The sequence below is a fragment of the Sceloporus occidentalis genome, unplaced genomic scaffold, assembly GCF_023333645.1.
Source record: "Sceloporus occidentalis isolate IW3139 unplaced genomic scaffold, rSceOcc1.0.p SCAF_176, whole genome shotgun sequence".
NCBI classification, from domain to species: Eukaryota; Metazoa; Chordata; class Lepidosauria; order Squamata; family Phrynosomatidae; genus Sceloporus; species Sceloporus occidentalis.
In genome coordinates this window covers 842952-861673 of record NW_028317156.1, presented here as the reverse complement: position 1 = coordinate 861673, position 18722 = coordinate 842952, and the positions used below count along the sequence as shown (strand labels likewise).

At 50.8% G+C, this 18722-nt stretch overlaps 4 protein-coding genes across 4 annotated transcripts; 2 read left to right on the top strand and 2 right to left on the bottom strand.

The window, feature by feature from the left end:
- The first annotated feature begins 9083 nt into the window (after window positions 1-9083).
- LOC149278974 (histone H1.01-like) lies at window positions 9084-9710 on the top strand. The gene has a single exon (XM_089501597.1). The coding sequence runs from the start codon at window positions 9084-9086 to the stop codon at window positions 9708-9710; it is 627 nt and encodes a 208-aa protein (XP_089357723.1).
- A 114-nt stretch (window positions 9711-9824) lies between these two features.
- On the bottom strand, window positions 9825-10595 carry LOC149278973 (histone H3-like). The gene is made up of 2 exons (XM_089501582.1): window positions 10199-10595; window positions 9825-9919 (listed from the first exon to the last, which is right to left on the bottom strand). The coding sequence occupies exons 1-2, from the start codon at window positions 10593-10595 to the stop codon at window positions 9825-9827; spliced, it is 492 nt and encodes a 163-aa protein (XP_089357708.1).
- Window positions 10596-12647: 2052 nt separating this feature from the next.
- Window positions 12648-13028, bottom strand: LOC149278972 (histone H2B 1.1-like). Its single transcript, XM_089501552.1, has one exon. The coding sequence runs from the start codon at window positions 13026-13028 to the stop codon at window positions 12648-12650; it is 381 nt and encodes a 126-aa protein (XP_089357678.1).
- A 336-nt stretch (window positions 13029-13364) lies between these two features.
- Window positions 13365-13757, top strand: LOC149278971 (histone H2A type 2-B). Its single transcript, XM_089501600.1, has one exon. The coding sequence runs from the start codon at window positions 13365-13367 to the stop codon at window positions 13755-13757; it is 393 nt and encodes a 130-aa protein (XP_089357726.1).
- The last annotated feature ends 4965 nt before the right edge of the window (window positions 13758-18722 follow it).

The window sequence follows — 18722 nt, the reverse complement described above, 5'->3', positions numbered from 1 at the left end:
CCTGCTCCAGCAGCGGCCTGTCCTCCACCCAAATCCCGCCTGTTTCAGTCTTTCAGTTTGGCTCCTGAAAGGGAGACTTTAATTCAGGCAGGTCTGTGAAGAACCATGTCTCATCTTCACTGTTATTATTAGACTTGTGCATTCGTCTTCGGGCGAACATGGAAACGAACACGAAGAGTGCGTTTTCGTGTTCGTTCCGAAGACACGCCGAAGAGAAGACGGCGGCGGTAAAACGTAGGCGAAGACGAAGACACACGCCACGAAGAGTTACAGGGCAGTGCGAATGAGCCTATTGGTCGCCTACAGGGACCTCCTCTGGCATCAACCAATTGGACTTTATTGGTCGCTCGTACGGACATTTAATTAATTGAACAAGGAGGGAGACCAGTGGGATGTGCCGGGTAAGTTGCAGCATTGAGGTTTTAAAACCCCAATGCTGCAACTTACCCTGCCGATGCCACTGATCTCCCTCCCTGTTCAATTAGTTAAATGTCCGTATGAGCGACTTTATTGGTCGCTCGTACGGACATTGAACCCGGCACATACTAACTAATTGAATAGGGAGGGAGACCAGTGGCGTCGGCAGGGTAAATTGCAGCATTGGGGTTTTAAAACCCCAATGCTGCAACTTACCCTGCCGATGCCACTGATCTCCCTCCCTGTTCAATTAGTTAAATGTCCGTACGAGCGACTTTATTGTTCACTCGTACGGACATTTAATTAATAGAACAAGGAGGGAGACCAGTGGGATGTGCCGGGTAAGTAGCAGCATTGGGGTTTTAAAAGTCTGCACGAGCGACCAACAGAGTCGCTCGTGCAGACTTTTAAAACCCCAATGCTGCAACTTACCCGGCACATCCCGCTGGTCTCCCTGTTCTATCAGTTAAATGTCCGTACGAACGACTTTATTGGTCGCTCGTACGGACATTTAACTGATAGAACAGGGAGACCAGTGGGATGTGCCGGGTAAGTTACAGCACCAGGAGCCTAAAAGTCTGTACAGACTTTTAAAATCCCAATGCTGCAACTTACCCGGCACATCCCACTGGTCTCCCTGTTCTATCAGTTAATAAATGATAGAACAGGGAGACCAGCGGGATCTGCCGGACAATTACGGCACCAGGAGTTTAACAGTCTGTACGAGCGACCCTGTTGGTCGCCAGCAGGGGGCTCGTCTGCCATCAACCAATGGCAGACGAGCCCACTTCTGACTGCCAATAGAGTTGCTCATATGGACATTTAAACTCCTGGCGCCAGAGCGGCTTTAACCCCGTTTTAACCCCTTAACCGGGGAAAACGAAGAAAACCCGAACACGAAGAATGTCCGCGAATATTCGGCCGAAGAGAAGACAGGACCAGGCGAATATTCGCGGAATACGAAGTTGTTTTTTTTGCCGAAGACGAGCACGAAGACGAACACGAAGAGCCCCCTGGTGCCCAAGTCTAGTTATTATTATTCTATTTATTTGTAACCTGTTTGAATGTAGCTGCAGCTCCAACCTTCAAAGAGACGATCCTGTAATCCAGCTGGGGCTCTTAATCAGCCAGCACAGCCCTGTCTGCCCAGGCGGCACCTGCACTACAGGGGGGATAACACAGGTGGGGGAAACCCATTGTATCTCTTAATCTTCTCACCCGATACATCCCCTGGAAACTGATGGGATTTGTGATGGGATGTGGCTGATGGGATTTGTGATGGGATATGGCTGATGGGATTGGGGGTTGGGTTCGGTGCTCATTGAATTGAGATTGTATATAAATTCTGTGTGTAATAAAAGGAGAGTTCTGTTTTAACCTCAAAGCATGAAGTCCTGTCTCATGATTGAGGGAAGTGCTGGTCTGTGACTGCTTTCTTCGGACAGCCACAGCGTGTCCGCTGACTGGGAGAGGGAAGGAGCTGGCTGGCGGATGTGTCCAGTCTGGGGCACAGGACGTTCCGTCACAAGGTCTCTCTAAAGATGTAGCTGATACCTTGATGAAGAGCCAGAAACAAGTTACCAACCTCGATTACCACGCCGGCTGATCTCTGCTCTCCTGGCAGCCCCAGCAGCCGGTAATCCATAGGAGGCCTCTTCCCCGAACCACCCCTGGTCCGTGCCCCCACCACCCGTGGGGTATCTCACGGTCCGTCACGGTCCGTCACGGAAACTTTGAACTGCTGCCGCTCGGGGTCCCTTCGACTGATCGCCTAACCTTTTGGACAGGATATACTCAGGACCCCGAGCTATCGGCACCCGGGGATCGCCGCCGCTCCTTCAGGATCACCCCCGAAAACACCGGTTTAATGTGGTACGGCCATTGCGGGGCTCGGTGGCCCTGATAAGGGCAGCACCGAGGCTTAACTAAATAGCAAGACGAGACTCGTAGTGAGGCAAAACGGGGACTCTTTATTTGGGAAACACACGGGCTTATAAACAGGTTAGGTACACCCGCCAGACGTTGCTTCCCTTTGCCCATAGTCACCGGACATAGACTTGGATTAACAGGAAATACAGCCTATCAGGAACCTCGTCATCACTCTAGTATACGGAAGTGTAGCTGTCATGATTAACTCATATAATGTAGTGGATACATGGAAGGATAATCCAGCAGAGGTGGTTAATTCCTTTGTGTTAGCAATGTTGATCTAAATCAGTTTCTTTGTACATGCCCTCCATATCTGATCTGGCAAGAGGTGTCATCTTCCCAGGACCCCTGTGGTGATTCATGGCCTAACTGATAAGGATCCTTAGTCGTAGGAATTCCATTCCTATCTTAAGTGGAGGGGTTTTCCATCACCTTTACCCCACCATAACTTATTGGCACATCAAAGATGGGAACCAATTCTTGGAAAAGGTGTCATCTAATTGGCCATGTGGTCAGAGGGATGTTTTCTTGAAACAGAATCTGATTTAGGGGCAATGCAGCGACCTCAAAGCAGAACTTCACGATAAACTCTGATCGGAACAACATCATAAGAAACCATCTGGACTTAACGAGTACCCACAGGCCGGCTTATTGAAGAAACCCGTGAGTGAGGGTCCTGTGTTTAAGTCCCATCGTTTTAAGAACTGTTTGCCATTTTGTTTTTCTTTTGTACGTCTTGTTTTTTTGTAATTGTGGCACTGTGTAATCTTTGTCTTTTTGTTATTAAAATATTCATAATCCAAGTCTGTCTTTGGGCTCTAGTCAGGGCCGGCCTTAGGGGTGTACGACCTGTGCGGCCGGGACTTAAATTAAACCATTGTTTTTTTAGTTTGTTTGTTTTTTTTTTAACTTTATTTAACATCCTCCATGTTAAATACAGTTTTTAACTTTATTTAACATATTTAACAACAAAAAACCTCCCCAATGTTTTAATTTAAGTCCTGGGCAGGGGTGCCGAGCGTCGCTCGTGAAGTTTTCAGCAACCGCTCGGTGCCCCTCACTCTCCGTGACTCCGTCCGGTGCCGGCGTTTCATGCTGAGCACCAAAATATGATGTCATATTCTAGCGCTCAGCTGTGAAGCCAGAGCCAGAGGTGGTTGATAGTGAGATGGGGCAGAGGTGGTAGATAGTGATAAAGGGGGAGAGGGGATAGATAGTGAGAAAGGGGAGTTTCCTTTCTTTTTGGGGGATGGGGGGCCATCAGAGGAGTAGTCCGCACAGGGGCCAGAACACCTAAGGCCGGCTCTGGCTCTAGTATAGATATCCACAAACCCTAAGAGAGGATAACACGTTACCGTATTGTTATTAAGTTCTAGAGGATATATACCGTATTGGTCGCACCCTAAAAATTTGGTGCTTTTTTAAAGAAAAAAAATTCTGCCACCCCCGAGATATGCTGCCACTCTATCCCCCCCTTCCCGAGATTTGCTGCCACTCTACCCCCTCCGCCGCGGGAAGTACCGGAAAGGAAGATTGTTAACGTACATCACACAGATGTTCACCGGCTGCGGCGACGCGAGCATAAACAACCTCCGGCAGGGGAGGCTGTCTGAGCGTATCAGAGAGTAGAATGCAGGTCCCCTGCACCGCTGCGGGGGATCTGTATCATAACGGGACGCATGTCCCGGGCGTCGGGCGCTAGACCCCGAATATAGGCCGCACCCCCACTTTAAAGACTTAAAGGGGGGGGGGAGTGCGGCCTATATTCGGGCAAATACGTGGTGAGTTGATATATATAGAGAGAGATAAATGTTCTAGTTCGGATTTCTCACAAATCCGGTATCAAAATCGTGAGTGGTGGCAGACTACCTGAGGGGATAAAGGCAGGATTTGGGGGTTCATTTGGTGTGACGGCCCCGGGTTAATCGGTGCCGTCTGTGATAGTTCTTGTTTGTGATACCTGCATTTCCCAGTATATGTTGTTATTATGGTGTGTGCTTTTGTTCCCCTTGTTTGCTACCCTGTCCAGGTGCCACATGTCCTGCCCCCTCCCTCCTTACACAGACTACAGTAGAGACCCCCTACTGGGCTGAGTGCTAATACTCAGTCATATGCAAAGGAGGGCAGGATGTAATTCCCTTGTGTTTATTGGACGCAATTCCCTTGTGTCTATTGGACGCAATTCCCTTGTGTGTCTATTGGACGTAACTCAATCCCTTGTACTGTTTAAATACCCCTGTGTTCCCAAATAAAGAGAGTTCCTGTTTTCACCTCAACATGAGTGTTGCCTGATGCTTGGGGTGGGCTGATATGATCCTGTATTGTCCTTTTCAGGACAATAACCACACTGTGTAGCTAAGCTTCGGCTAGCCACAGTGCCAAGGGAGCTCCGGTGCAGCGAAGCCCCCCTTCTATCTACAACGCTGGTTATGCCCAGTGCTGAAGGGGTTACTTGTTGGTGTCCCGTCAGGAGGAAGCAACGTTTGGCGGGAGTACCCAGTCGGGGTACAGGTCGGTCCCGTCACATTTGGTATAACTGATGCCTTGTTAAGTGGTGAAGATAGTAAATACAGAGGACTGGTGCTATTAACCACTTCCTCCCCAGGGCCGGCCTTTGGGGTGTGCGACCTGTGCGACCGCACAGGGCGCCACACTCCAGGGGGCGCCGCGGAGTCCTCCTACGCCGCCGCGGGGTCCTCCTCCGATGCCGCCGCGGGGTCCGCTGCCGCCCCCTCTGCACCTAAATGAAAACATAGTTGGTTTTTTTTGTTGTTGTTTTTTATTTAACATCCTCCATGTTAAATTAAGTTTTTTTTTACTTTATTTAACATGGAGGATGTTAAATAAAGTTAAAAAAACCAACAATGTTTTCATTTATGTCCCGGGCAGGGGCGCCGAGCGGTCGCTCGTGAAGTTCTCAGCAACCACTCGACGCCCCTTACTCTCCGTGACTCCGTTGCGGTGCCGGCATCTCATGTTGAGCGCCGGACTATTCCGGCGCTCACTATGAAATGCCGGCAGGACTCCTCAAGGTAAGTTAGGATAAGGAGAAGTAGGGAGAGCGGGGGGGATAGTTTGAAGGAAGGGGCAGGGGGGGTAGTTTGAAGGGGTAGTTTTTGAAGGGGCAGAGGGGGGGTAGTTTGAAGGGGCAGAGGGGGGTAGTTTGAAGGCACAGGGGGGTAGTTTGAAGGGGCAGAGTTGGGGGTAGTTTGAAGGGACAGGGGGGGTAGTTTTAAGGGACAGAGGGGGGTAGTTTTAAGGGGCAGAGGGGGGGCGCCAGAGGAGTAGTTTGCACAGGGCGCCGGAACACCTAAGGCCGGCTCTGTTCATGCCCACACCCTCCACACCGTCACAGCTTGGCAAGTAGTCCTGACCGTGACATATGTGGTGGCAGCGGTGGGATAACTAAAATATTTACTATCTTTTTCTGTACCAGATTTCAGTGTTGCCGGATTTGCTAGTTAATCCAGGCACTAAAAAGAAATTGTTTCTCAATTTCCAAAGTCTGAACTCTTGCATACTTGCATATGCATACTTAGTATATTTACACCTCAACAGTGTGATGGAGTGTGTGACGGAAGGGTCCATCACTGGGGCCCCTTGAGAGGACCGAACGCAGGCCTGCTACCCACAGATTATGGACCCTGCCTCCCTGCCCTGGCGAGTGGGACTGTTGTCCTCGTCTGGGGGGTTAAAAGGCCACATTTGAGAGGTGTGCATTTTTCAAATTGGAAATGTGACGTGTGGTCACTGCCCCCCGTGTTATTTGGGACATTGTTGAACCCGGCCAATTCAATTCACCCATCAAATCATACATTTTAAAAAAAAACACTAGAAAACCCATGGACATTTAACACGCTAGCATTTTAACTCTTTTCACGCAAGAATTGTCTGACACCGGCCAAACCATTCTTTTCTTTGGCCAATAATATATAGTGGACGTGGAGACCCCATTGTATTGTTAATCACTTTAATGGCCCTATTGCCCCTGGGAGTCCAAATTACCCAGATTAAGGGGGCCGGTTCTGTAGCCGTTGTAATCCAATACCTGACTGTTTATGTTAATGTTCGCTTTGCTGGCTATATCTAGCCATGTGTGTAAAAAATAAAGTGTTCTTCATTTTTATATACCCTACACTGCTAGTGACTGGGGAATCTGGGAAGGGAGTGTTGCCAAGGCTAAGGGAGCACAAGTCAGCGGAGGTAGTCGGTCGTACTAGCCAGCTCTGTGACATTACTGACATGGAACGACAACATATTTTCACAGGAATGCAGGGGTAACTGGGGCCTGATCACAGAATTAAAGAAGAGTCTGGGCATCTGTCTGCCTTTACTAACTATGGCATAACTTTTACAGTAAATCAAAGAAATAACATTGGGAAGCGACAATGAATATATATATATGACATTATCAAATAGAATGCACAATGTAACAAATATGCCACAATTATATAATACTGTAACAGAATACATTAACATACTCTGCAGCACCGTATATAGTATGTCAGTGTAATTTATTTATCGAACAATACTACTACTCTGAGCCATCACATATAAATGGAACTAACTTTATTTATATATATAATACATTGCTGGTATAAATACACATTATGAGGCCAGGAAGCGGTGAGAAGGGGCCCCCAAGTGGCAGTCCGGAAGCTGTGGGAGGGGGGCCCCCAAGTGGCAGTCTGGAATCCTTGGGAGGGGGGCCCCGAGTGGCAGTCCGGAAGCAATTTGAGGGGGTTCCCCCATTGGCCGTTTGGAGGGGGCCCCCGGGTGGCCCCCTGGAATCATTGGGATATGGGCCCCCAAATGGCAGTCTGGAAGCTGTGGGTGGGGGCCCCCGAGTGGCCTTCTGGAGGGGGGCCCCCGAGTGGCCTTCTGGAGGGGGGGGGCCGAGTGGCCATCAGGAAGCTGTGGGAGAGTGGCCCCCGCGTGGCAGTCAATCATCCGAGTCGCAGTCAGGGAGCTGTGTGAGCTTTCTCAATCCGCACGGAGAAGCGTCCCCTCCTGTTACGTGACAATTAAAGGAACGTTCGGCACCCTCTCCTCGCCGGCATTCATTTATCACAAAACCAAGTCAATGAACGCCTGGACAGCTGCCAAACCGCAACCAATCAATACACCGGGACTGCTGCCAAAACGCAACAAGAACACCGGGACTGCTGCCAAACCGCAACAAGAACACCGGGACTGCTGCCAAACCGCAACAAGGACACCGGGACTGCTGCCAAAACCATCAAAGTACTCAACAAGAACAACAAGAAACTAAATACCTAAGGAGCGGGACTCGGCTCCCTAGTCAAGGCAGGAATCAATTTAAAATGTTATTTAAAAAATATATTAAAAATGTAATTTCACGTCCATCCGCTCTCTCCCTCCTCCAACTTTTTCTTGCCTTGAGCAGATCTGGGATCTCCAGAAGACACAAGAAAGGAAGGGGTTGATCCAAACAGACACTCGGGGGAGGGGCTAGGAGAATGAGAGAGGTAGTAGACGGCTAGATTGTCCCTCCCCTGTCTCCGTATTGGTGCCGGCTGCTGAAGAGGAAGCCCCGCCCTCTTCAGTAAGTCTGGTGCCGGCTCCCCCTGTCACAAAAATACAGGCTTCGAAGGGCTGATTACAGGGCAGGGGGAGGGGGACACGCTAGTCTGCTGCTCTGGGCCCCCAATATTAACGTATAGTCATAAGTCAGTCTGTGTGTTACTATACAGAGGTCAGGGGGTTTTGTATAGAAGTCAGGCTGTGTGTTACTATACAGAGGTCAGTCTATATGATCATAGATGTAAAGCTGTGTTTTACAGAGTTCACACACACACACACAAACAAACAATTCACAAGGATCTTTCCTGTTATTATTTAAAGAAATAGTATATACATCATTAATACGCAGTGGTGCATGCACACAAACACATTCTCACGCATAACCCTTTCCTCACTGACGTATGCTCACGCGCTAATACACACAAACACACTCTCGCACATAAAACGTCCTGATAAGACAAAACCTAATCTTAATAATTACTTTTATTATTTTGAATAATAAATAAATAATATAATATGTTAATAATAAATAACCCCTAAGTAAACTCCTGTCAACTACGAGTCCTAAGACCGGCAGGCAGCCAGACACTAACAGTAGAAATACAATTTATTTTAAATTATTTAATTGATTATTATTAGTTAAAAATATTCATCATTTGTAATGTTATTCTTTAATGTATAAATATTAGGCTATTCTTAATATAATAATTAATAATAATTAATGATTGGGTTATATAAATTTATAGATTAAGTTTAAGGGTAAATTAATATTTAATAGGTGAAATGAAATAATTTATTTTATTAATTATCTGTATTCATTATTTTATTTATTTATTATTTCACACCTCTTGGGTGCTGTTCCCTGGCAGTTTTTTTTTTTTTCCGGGGGGGGTGGGGGCTGCTTGGTGTAGGAAATTCAACTGCTTTGAATTAGAAGTGTGATGAGACGTTTACGCGCAAACGGTAAGTATATTTTCCTTTCCACCCCCCCCCTCTTCCCCTGAATGCAAATCCAGCGATGCCCCGGCAGCATGGGGAGGTTTCAGAAACGGCGTCCAATCATAGACTCGCAGGCTACCGCTCATGAACCAATGAATGTGCGGCAGCTCGTCTATAAAAGCCAAACTTCTGGCGGTTTAACCCCGTGTTTACGTGCGATTGCAACTCTTTCGTGGCGGGATCCAGGCATTGAGATGGCCGAGACAGCTCCTTCCCCGGCGCCTCCGCCGGCAGAAACCTCTGCCAAGAAGAAACAGCCGAAGAAACCGGCAGCTGCAAAAAGCCGTTCTGTGAAGTCCGGTCCCAGTGTCTCCGAGCTTATTGTGAAAGCAGTCTCTGCGTCCAAGGAGCGCAGCGGAGTGTCTCTCGCAGCTCTTAAAAAAGCACTCGCTGCTGGCGGCTACGACGTAGAAAAGAATAACAGCCGCCTGAAGCTCGCTCTCAAGGGTCTGGTGTCTAAAGAGACCCTGATCCAGCTGAAAGGAAGCGGTGCCTCTGGCTCTTTCAAGCTGAACAAGAAGCAGCCGGAGAGCAGAGAGAAGACATCAAAGAAGAAGGAAACTCCCGTAAAGCCTAAAAAAGTAACCCCTAAGAAGTCTCCCAAGAAAGCCCCTGCAGGAGTGAAGAAAAGCCCGAAAAAGATCAAGAAACCGTCGGCCGCTGCCAAGAGTCCCAAGAAGCCAAAGATTAAGGCGAAGAAAGCTGGCAAGAGCCCAGCTAAGAAGGTCACAAAGCCCAAGGCAGTCAAAAGCCCCGCAAAGCCCAAGGCGGTCAAAAGCCCCGCAAAGCCCAAGGCTAAAAAGGCAGCCTCGAAAAAATGAGGAGGGGGGGCATGGGTTTTGGAGCGCCTCTGGTGTGTGCTTTCCCACTTATTTCTTCACAAAAGGTTCTTTTCAGAACCATCATATCCTCCGAAAAAGGAAAAAAGCAGATAATCACCCGGCCGCGGCTATGTGGGCCTCCCGCTGAAAGCCTAGCCCCATACTTGTGCGTAGATTGACATATTCGGCCAGCGCTCTCGCTCGGAGCCCTGTCCGTAACAGAATAGAGATAAGGGGTGGGCTTAAAGATTGTGCTTTGCCGTTACTCGTTATGTCCAGCCGGGGACTCGGCCGCTCAACGGCTCGTTCGGTAGTGGGATAATTGTGTGAGATGTTTCAAGCTTGGGCGCGAACAACAGGGTTAATTTCGTGCATGCGAAGGGAAACAAGCTCGTTTGAGTGACAATGTGGTGGCTCTTAAAAGAGCCTTTGTGGGGGCTGTGGGGAGATCGCGTTCGCCCACACAGCGTTTACTTAGGCACGTTCACCTCTGATCCTGCGAGCCAGCTGAATGTCTTTTGGCATGATAGTAACCCGCTTAGCGTGAATAGCGCACAAATTGGTGTCTTCGAAAAGCCCCACCAGGTAAGCCTCGCTGGCTTCCTGGAGAGCCATGACAGCAGAACTCTGGAAACGTAGATCGGTTTTGAAGTCTTGAGCAATCTCACGGACCAGCCGCTGGAAAGGCAGTTTTCGGATAAGCAACTCCGTAGACTTCTGGTAACGACGGATTTCTCTTAGAGCTACGGTGCCCGGGCGGTAGCGATGTGGCTTCTTCACGCCCCCGGTAGCCGGAGCGCTTTTCCTCGCAGCTTTGGTCGCCAGCTGCTTCCGGGGAGCCTTTCCTCCGGTGGACTTACGGGCTGTCTGCTTGGTGCGAGCCATACTGACGCGTGCGGATACGATTCACCGACAAATACAACGTAACTGTAACGATTCTGTGGCCAACTCAACCCCTTTATAGGGTAGCGGTAAATGTGATTGGATACGCGTAATCACGCCCCTCTTTTTCATAGGCTAGGACGATGGTTTGAAAAAGCCAGCCTTTGATCAAGAGACTTCGGTGTGGAGCGTTATCTTTTTTAAATTTATTTAAATTAAATGCTCGAATCGGTCATGTATTCGTTAGCTGCGGTTCTTTTTTTATTTATTTCTTCTCCTCTCTTTTGTTCAGCCTCCTACCTAGTGAAACTGTGTACTGGCTGACCGTTAACAGCGATATGGCGACAGCTAAAAGCCCGCCTTTATCTTGGCCGCCGTTTGGCGTTTATTTACAGCGATATGCTGCCACCTAGTGGTAAATGAGGGATCGTCGAAAGCGATCACGTGGAGGTGAGGGAGGCAGAAGCTTAAGGTACTTGATGCAGTAGAGAGGTTTGATTAATAAAGGCTAGGCATCTTTGAAAGCAGATGCGGGCTTGGTGTAGGGAGTGGCGCAAAGGAGGTTGGTTTGAATTGTTCATATCCGGTTTCCTTTGATATTCCTAAATAGCCAATCGGTGTCTGAGGCACGCTTGGGAGCTTCTCCAGCCAACCAACGTGAAGCATATATTCAAATAGCAACGCCCCCTTGAGGCATCATGGTGCGGTTCCCTATCAGGTCCGTCGAGTACGTATAAAAGAAAGCGGGCTGGCCGTCAGCGAGTGTTGTGCTGTGGAACTCGTGAAGTAGGCGTGATCATGTCTGGCCGTGGCAAAGGAGGTAAGGGACTCGGGAAAGGTGGCGCAAAGAGGCACAGGAAGGTGCTTCGGGATAACATCCAGGGTATCACCAAGCCTGCTATCCGCCGTTTGGCTCGCAGAGGAGGTGTAAAGCGTATCTCTGGGCTGATCTATGAGGAGACTCGCGGTGTGCTCAAAGTGTTTTTGGAGAACGTGATTCGTGACGCAGTCACTTATACTGAGCATGCCAAGAGGAAAACCGTTACCGCTATGGACGTGGTGTATGCCTTGAAACGCCAAGGCCGTACTCTGTACGGTTTCGGAGGTTAAGCTTGTTGACTCGTGACCCTGAAACACCCAACGGCTCTTTTCAGAGCCACCCACACCCTCTCTTAGGCTATGATCATGTTGTCCCCGTGTCTGCCCGTGCTTTTCTATGCACACCTTGAAATAACCAGCTGAACAGTGGCTGGGTCTGGCTATAGATTGAGCTACTGGCAGGATCGGAATGCTGGGAGTTGGGCCCGTTTGCAGAACATGTGCTGGGATCGGCAGCTGGTGTACTCCAAAGGCTTGCGCGGGGCTCGCTTGAATGGGGGCCGGGACGGCCCAGGTTTAATAGGTGCCGTCTGTGGTAGTTATCTGTATTCTGTATGTCCCGGTATGTGGGTGAATTTTATTATGCCTTTGTCGTCCCCTTATGTGTTATCCTGTCCGTGTGCCACATGTCCTGCCCACGACACTACCGAGTTATGTATTATTGGGGAAAGCCCGTATACTACAGCGCCACCGAGGTTCCTGAAGAGCTGTGTCCTCTGCCAGGATCACGCATTGTCCTTTTCAGGACAACAGACCCACGATGTAGCTCATCTTCGGCTAGCCACAGTGATAAAGCAGCCCCTTCTCTCTGCAACGCTGGTTCTGTCTGGCGGTGAAGGGGTTAATCTCCGGCATCCCAGCAGGAGAAATCAGCAATTAGCTGGAATACCCAGTCAGAGTACAGGTCGGTGCCGTCACAGAGGAGGCGTAAAGCGTATCTCTGGGCTGATCTATGAGGAGACTCGCGGTGTGCTCAAAGTGTTTTTGGAGAACGTGATTCGTGACACAGTCTGGATACCCCAGCTAACCTGGAGGCGTGAGAAGCACATTTCAATGCTCTTCCCAGAGCTAGCATGTCCCCGACAAAAGCGCTAGATCAGTTACATAGCTCTGAGATGGACGATGTGGGTGGCTCTCAAAAGAGCCTTTGTTTAAAAAAGTGAGAGAACGAGAACTTTACTTGGCGCTGGTGTACTTGGTAACAGCCTTGGTGCCCTCTGACACAGCGTGCTTGGCCAGCTCTCCAGGAAGAAGGAGGCGTACAGCAGTCTGAATCTCCCGAGAAGTGATGGTGGAGCGCTTGTTGTAATGGGCTAGGCGTGAAGCTTCCCCGGCAATGCGCTCAAAGATGTCATTGACAAACGAGTTCATGATGCCCATGGCCTTGGAGGAAATGCCAGTGTCGGGATGCACCTGCTTCAGTACCTTGTAGACATAAATCGCGTAGCTTTCCTTTCTGCTCTTCTTGCGCTTCTTCCCATCTTTTTTCTGGGTCTTCGTAACAGCTTTCTTAGAGCCTTTCTTCGGAGCAGGCGCAGATTTCGCTGGATCAGGCATCGCGTCTGCTTTCGTTTTCGCACGCAATTCAAGAGAACATGATTAACACTGAAATTACTGCGCCGGGCCCTTCCCTTTATAGGCACCGCATGCAAATAAGGCCGTTCTGCTGTCTCGCGTCCGATTCGATGAGGTTGTCACGTGAGAAGATGCGGCCGCCCATGAAACGCAGTGCCTACACCGATTGGTGTCTCAGACTATTTCCACCCGATTGGCTGTTTTGGAAAGGAACCAATCAGTGACGAATAGCGTCACGGGGGGGGGGTAAATGAGCGGTGTTTCTTTGTAACATACTTCTTATTCACTTGTTCGTGTGGTCGGTTGTCGAGCGAAAGCATGTCTGGCAGAGGAAAACAAGGTGGAAAGGTTCGCGCTAAGGCAAAGACACGTTCTTCCCGTGCTGGTCTGCAGTTCCCTGTCGGCCGTGTGCATAGGCTTCTTCGCAAGGGTAATTATGCCGAGAGAGTAGGCGCCGGCGCACCCGTGTATCTGGCAGCGGTGTTGGAGTATCTGACTGCTGAGATACTGGAGTTGGCTGGTAACGCTGCACGCGACAACAAAAAGACCCGTATCATTCCTCGCCACCTGCAGCTCGCCGTTCGTAACGACGAGGAGCTCAATAAGCTGCTCGGCGGGGTCACCATTGCTCAGGGAGGTGTTCTACCCAACATCCAGGCGGTGCTCTTGCCCAAGAAGACAGAGAGCCACAAACCTGCCAAGAGCAAGTGAGTGCAGTAATCGGTAACCGCAGGGCAATTAGCCAGCACCACCAAAGGCTCTTTTCAGAGCCACCCATAATCTCTGGAACAAGCTATATCTGTCTTGCTATAAACATACTGCAAACTTCTTTAAAGGCAACTGCTTTCCACTGCAGTTTTCCAGCCCGATGTTTAGTTGGTGAGCTTAACGGTGGCTAAACACCATTCATACAGGTTACATCATACACCCTACCGCCCCACCCCTCACCCCCCGGCCGTTTCTGGGTTAAAATTAGGGATTAATCTAGCCTTGGTGCAGTATTAATCTAAATTTTATTAAAGACAGGAGGCGAGTATTTTGCATTAACCTTCTTTACTGTTAACCTCCAGCAGCAAAACAGTTAACAGAAACAATAAAAACAACCAATAAGAACACAGTAACAAGTCTATAAAAGTCTGCACATCTTGGCACTCCTCCTCTTTCTTTGCGCAGAAGCTGAACCGACAGTCAGGAACAGCCCGGAAGAACTCAGGAACACAAAACCACGCTGAGAAGAACCACAGCAGCGTCAAAAACCTCAGACAACCGGAGGACGACCTGGAAAAACAAAGAATCGTGAAAGTACCATGCAACCATAAGCCAAACATGACAGAAAAAACACCAGGCACGGTAATGAGACAATATACTAACAACAGCCCGACAACAACCCCCCAACAAAACCCCAAGACTGCAGGGGAGGGCAGGGCGGGAAAATACTCGCCTCCTGTCTTTAATAAAATTTAGATTAATACTGCACCAAGGCTAGATTAATCCCTAATTTTATAGCAAGACAGGAGGCTTCGTATTTTGCAATTTTAACGCCCCGAAACCAACGCCAAAGCGGCGTGAGCCGGGGCCCGAAAATAAAAAGTCCGAAAAGTAGATTCCCGTGACCAATCCGCCGCTGACAAAAGGTCGGAAAGGGAACAGCCCGCGGAGAAAGCCGCGGAGGCAGCGGCACCGCGGACCGAATGAGCCCCAAAGGAACTATCAATACCGGCCAAAACGAGAATCCACCGGATCCACCTGGAGAGAGTGGGAACAGAGACAGGCCGAAAAGGACGCACGTAGGAGATGAAAAACGGACCAGAAGAGGAAGACCGAAACGGGGCCGAACGGGCCAAATAAGCCTGAACACAGCGAGCCACGCAAAGGCGCGGCCGGTCAGGAAAATAAGGGTAAGAGACAGAAGTAGAACTGGATTTAGTTCTACGAAAAACGGAGACCGATACCCCGTCAGGAGAAAAAACAAACGAGGATACATCAAAAGCCCGAACGTCAGACACCCGACGGAAAGAGACGAGGCACAACAACAGAGCAGTCTTGGCGGAAAGCTGGCGAAAGGACAAACCGTCGTTGTCCGGCCAACTCTCCAAAAAACAAAGCACCCGGGAGACATCCCAAAAGGACTCATAACGAGGCCTAGGGGGCCTAGAAAGACGAACACCTCTGAGAAGACGGCAGACCGCTGGATCCTTACCGACACCCAAGCCCTGAACCGGAACGTGAGCTGCCGAGATGGCCGAACGAAACAAGTTAATGGTGCGGTAAGACCGACCCAGGGAAAAAAGATGGGCCAAAAAATTAAGAACCGCCGTCACAGGAGCTGTAAGGGGATCAAGGTGTCGAGCCAAACACCAGCTACCCCAGGCATGCCAAGCCTGGAGGTAGGACCGTCTGGTACCCGGAGCCCAGGATCCCCAGAGCAGATCTCGAGCCGACTCCGATAAGCCCGGCACATGCCAGGATCCCCGGAAACCGACCAGGCCACGAGAGTCAACCGATCCTCGAGGATGAGAGGGTGAGGGTTCCCCTCCGGATCCCGAAGCAGATCCCAAGACGAGGGAAGGATCAGGGGATCCGCACACGACAGTTCCAGAAGCAACGGGAACCACGGCTGTGTCCTCCACAGGGGTGCTATCAAAAGGATTGAGACACCCTGACGCCTGACGGAGTGGAGAGTCCGGAGGATCATGTTGAACGGGGGAAAGGCATACGCTCCCTGGAGCGGCCACGACTGCAGGAAGGCATCTACCGCCAAGGATAGCGGATCCGGGAGCCAACTGAAGAACGCGTCTGTCTGACAATTCGCTCTGGACGCGAACAGATCCAGATGGAGGGGACCGCGACAAAGGTGGAGAGAGTGGAACACGCTTGGAAGGAGATGCCAATCGCTCACGTCCCTCCAATGCGGCCACGAGGTTCTCCTTGCCCGGCAGGTACTCCGCGCAGATGGACAAGTGGTTGTCCAGGCAGAACTGATAGAGCTGCTTGGTGAGCTCTGTGAGGAGCCTGGATCTCGAGCCCCCCAGCCTGTTGATGTAGCGGACGGCGGAGACGTTGTCCATGCGCAACACTAGGGAACAGTGAGTAACCCCCTTCAGGAAACTGCGAACCGCGAACGAGCCCGCGATGAGCTCCAAACAGTTGATATGAAGGTCGCGTTCCTCCGAAGTCCACGGACCCCCGGTAGCCACGTCGCCGCAAACGGCCCCCCAACCAGAGAGGCTTGCGTCCGAGTCCAGGACGAAATCCGGGCTTGACCCGAAAATGGCACGACCGTTCCACGCATCCATGTGGACCAACCACCAGTGGAGCTCCAGCCGAGCATCGTCTGACAAGGAGATCATCGCGTCGTAGGAGGCCGACTCGCGAAGATGCCGCGTCTTCAGTCGCTGGAGGGCCCTGTAGTGGAGCGGGCCCGGAAAGATGGCCTGAATGGAAGCCGAGAGCAAGCCAATGACTCTGGCGAGATTTCGAAGAGAAACCAGGCCGCCACGAAGGAGCCTGCGAATCTCCTTCTTTATGACCAGGACCTTGTCGCGAGGGAGCCTGAGGACCGCCGCCACCGAGTCGAGAGAAAAACCGAGGAACTGGATAGACTGCGTCGGAACCAAGACCGACTTGGCCTCGTTGATAACGAAGCCCAAGTCCTGAAGCAGATGAACCGCAAGGTAGGTATCGCGACGAAGGGACTCGACGTCCTGGGCCATGAGAAGGATGTCGTCCAAGTAAATTATGGAGCGAATCCCGCGCGCTCGAAGGAACTCCATGACGGGCTTCAGGAGTTTGGTGAAGCACCATGGGGCGGAGCTGAGTCCGAACGGAAGGCAGGTGAATTGCCAGAGGAGGCCTTGCCAGCGAAATTGAAGAAATCTCCGATCGTCGAGATGGATAGGGACAGAAAGGTAGGCATCCTTGAGGTCGAGGCGGGAGAACCAGTCGTTCTCCCTTAGCAGGTCGCGGAGGAGATGAATACCCTCCATCTTGAAGTGACGATACATCACATGTCTGTTGAGAGACCGAAGGTTGATGACGGGGCGGAACTCCCCCGATTTCTTGCGCACCAGGAAGATATTGCTGACGAAACACGGAGGGGAGAGCGCCCGTTCTATGGCACCCTTCCATAGAAGGGAAGAGAGCTCGGCGTGGACCAAGGAGGCCGCATCGAGAGACAACCTGGGGAGTGGAGGTGGAGAACTCTGACAAGGAGTGGAAAGGAACTCCAGACGAAAACCCACTACAGTTTGAAGGACCCAGGGATCTGACGTAAGGCGAGACCAAGCATGGAAAAAATGGGCGAGCCGACCCCCGACAGGAATATGAGGAAATATATGAATCAGTCTTACCTGAGGCTGATCTTCCTCTGGTGGACGTGTAGCCTCTGCCTCGGTATCCACCTCTGGAGAATGGGACTCGAAACTGGGAACGGTAGGTGGTGGAGGCGTCTGGAAAGCGGGGTCTAGAGGCCAGCGAGGCCATTCTGCTGGCGGCACGACCCCTCTGCCGACCAGCACTGGGGGAAAAACGAGTTCCCGTGCGAAAGACACGTCTCATGTTACTCTGGGCCTTGTTGAGCGAGGTGAACAGATTGACGTGCTGACTGAGGTCCTTGATGAACTTCTCACCGAAGAGTAGACCCTTGGCGTCAGCGCCCAGTTCCTTGGGACCTAATTCGGCCAACTTGGCATCCAATTTAAATAGGGCTGCCTTACGTCGTTCAGACGATATCGCACAGTTGGCGTTGCCCAGCAAACATAAAGCTCTCTGGGTCCAGTCACGGACCAGATGGGGATCCAGGGGAGAGCCGTCAGAGATGGCCTCGTCGGCCATTTGGAACACCTGGGTCAAGGGGCCCGCTACGTCGAGGAGCTTATCCTGTGCCGAGCGCAAGCCCAGTTCAATGCCCTTACGAGGGTCTTTGCCATTCTTGGTTACAAAAGTCACAAAGGTCTGATCAAACTCGGGCGTATTGAGAACTTTGTCCCGGACCGTGGGTCTAGGACATTCCGAGCGGAGCCTCTGGCGCACCTCTTTATCCAGGGGGCGACGAATCCAGAACCTCAGGAACTCTGCAATGTGGGCAGATGGTGTCCATTCCGAGGAACGAGGATGGCGCAGAGCCCTGGGGTCGAACAGCGGGGTACCCAGATCATCCGTGACCTCAAAAGGTTGATCCGGAGCGTGAGACGGGTTGAAAGAGACCTTCGGAGGATCTGGAGCGAAGTCCTGGTTCCGCAATGGGGAGGCTGGACCGGAGGAGCCAGCACAATATTCATCTAGAACCTCATAGTCGGTGAGGTCTTCAGTAGGGGAAACCATAGGAAAGGTTGAACTGCGGGGTTTCTTCAGCGGAGCTTTTCCCTTCCCAGATGTGGAGGGCAATTCGTCCCAAGTGCGCTTGTGAGAAACTGCCGTAGCCGCAGGGGATGCAAGGCCGCCAGTGTCAGAATCCTCCACCTCAACAGGGGAAGCGGGAGGCGAGGAAGGGCGAGCAGAATGGCGTTCCTCCAACGCAGTAGGGAAAGACGCAGCCAGGGCGGAGCGAAGCCAGGCTTGGACAGCGGCAGGAATTTGAGTTTGAGATTCGTCAGCCATTGCACTCCAAATGTGTCTATGGGAACACAAAAAATAACAGGAGTGAGTAAAATCCGAGTTCGGATGTCGGCAGTAAAC

What these genes read in the sequence shown, in the direction of transcription:
- LOC149278974 (XM_089501597.1), top strand. Translation starts at nt 9,084, where the DNA reads ATGGCCGAGACAGCTCCTTCCCCGGCGCCTCCGCCGGCAGAAACCTCT.
- LOC149278973 (XM_089501582.1), bottom strand. Translation starts at nt 10,595, where the DNA reads ATGGCTCGCACCAAGCAGACAGCCCGTAAGTCCACCGGAGGAAAGGCT. An exon ending in GCTGGCTCGCAGGATCAGAG is followed by an intron (nt 9,920 to 10,198) that starts GTGAACGTGCCT and finishes TGTTACGGACAG; the next exon opens with GGCTCCGAGCGAGAGCGCTG.
- LOC149278972 (XM_089501552.1), bottom strand. Translation starts at nt 13,028, where the DNA reads ATGCCTGATCCAGCGAAATCTGCGCCTGCTCCGAAGAAAGGCTCTAAG.
- LOC149278971 (XM_089501600.1), top strand. Translation starts at nt 13,365, where the DNA reads ATGTCTGGCAGAGGAAAACAAGGTGGAAAGGTTCGCGCTAAGGCAAAG.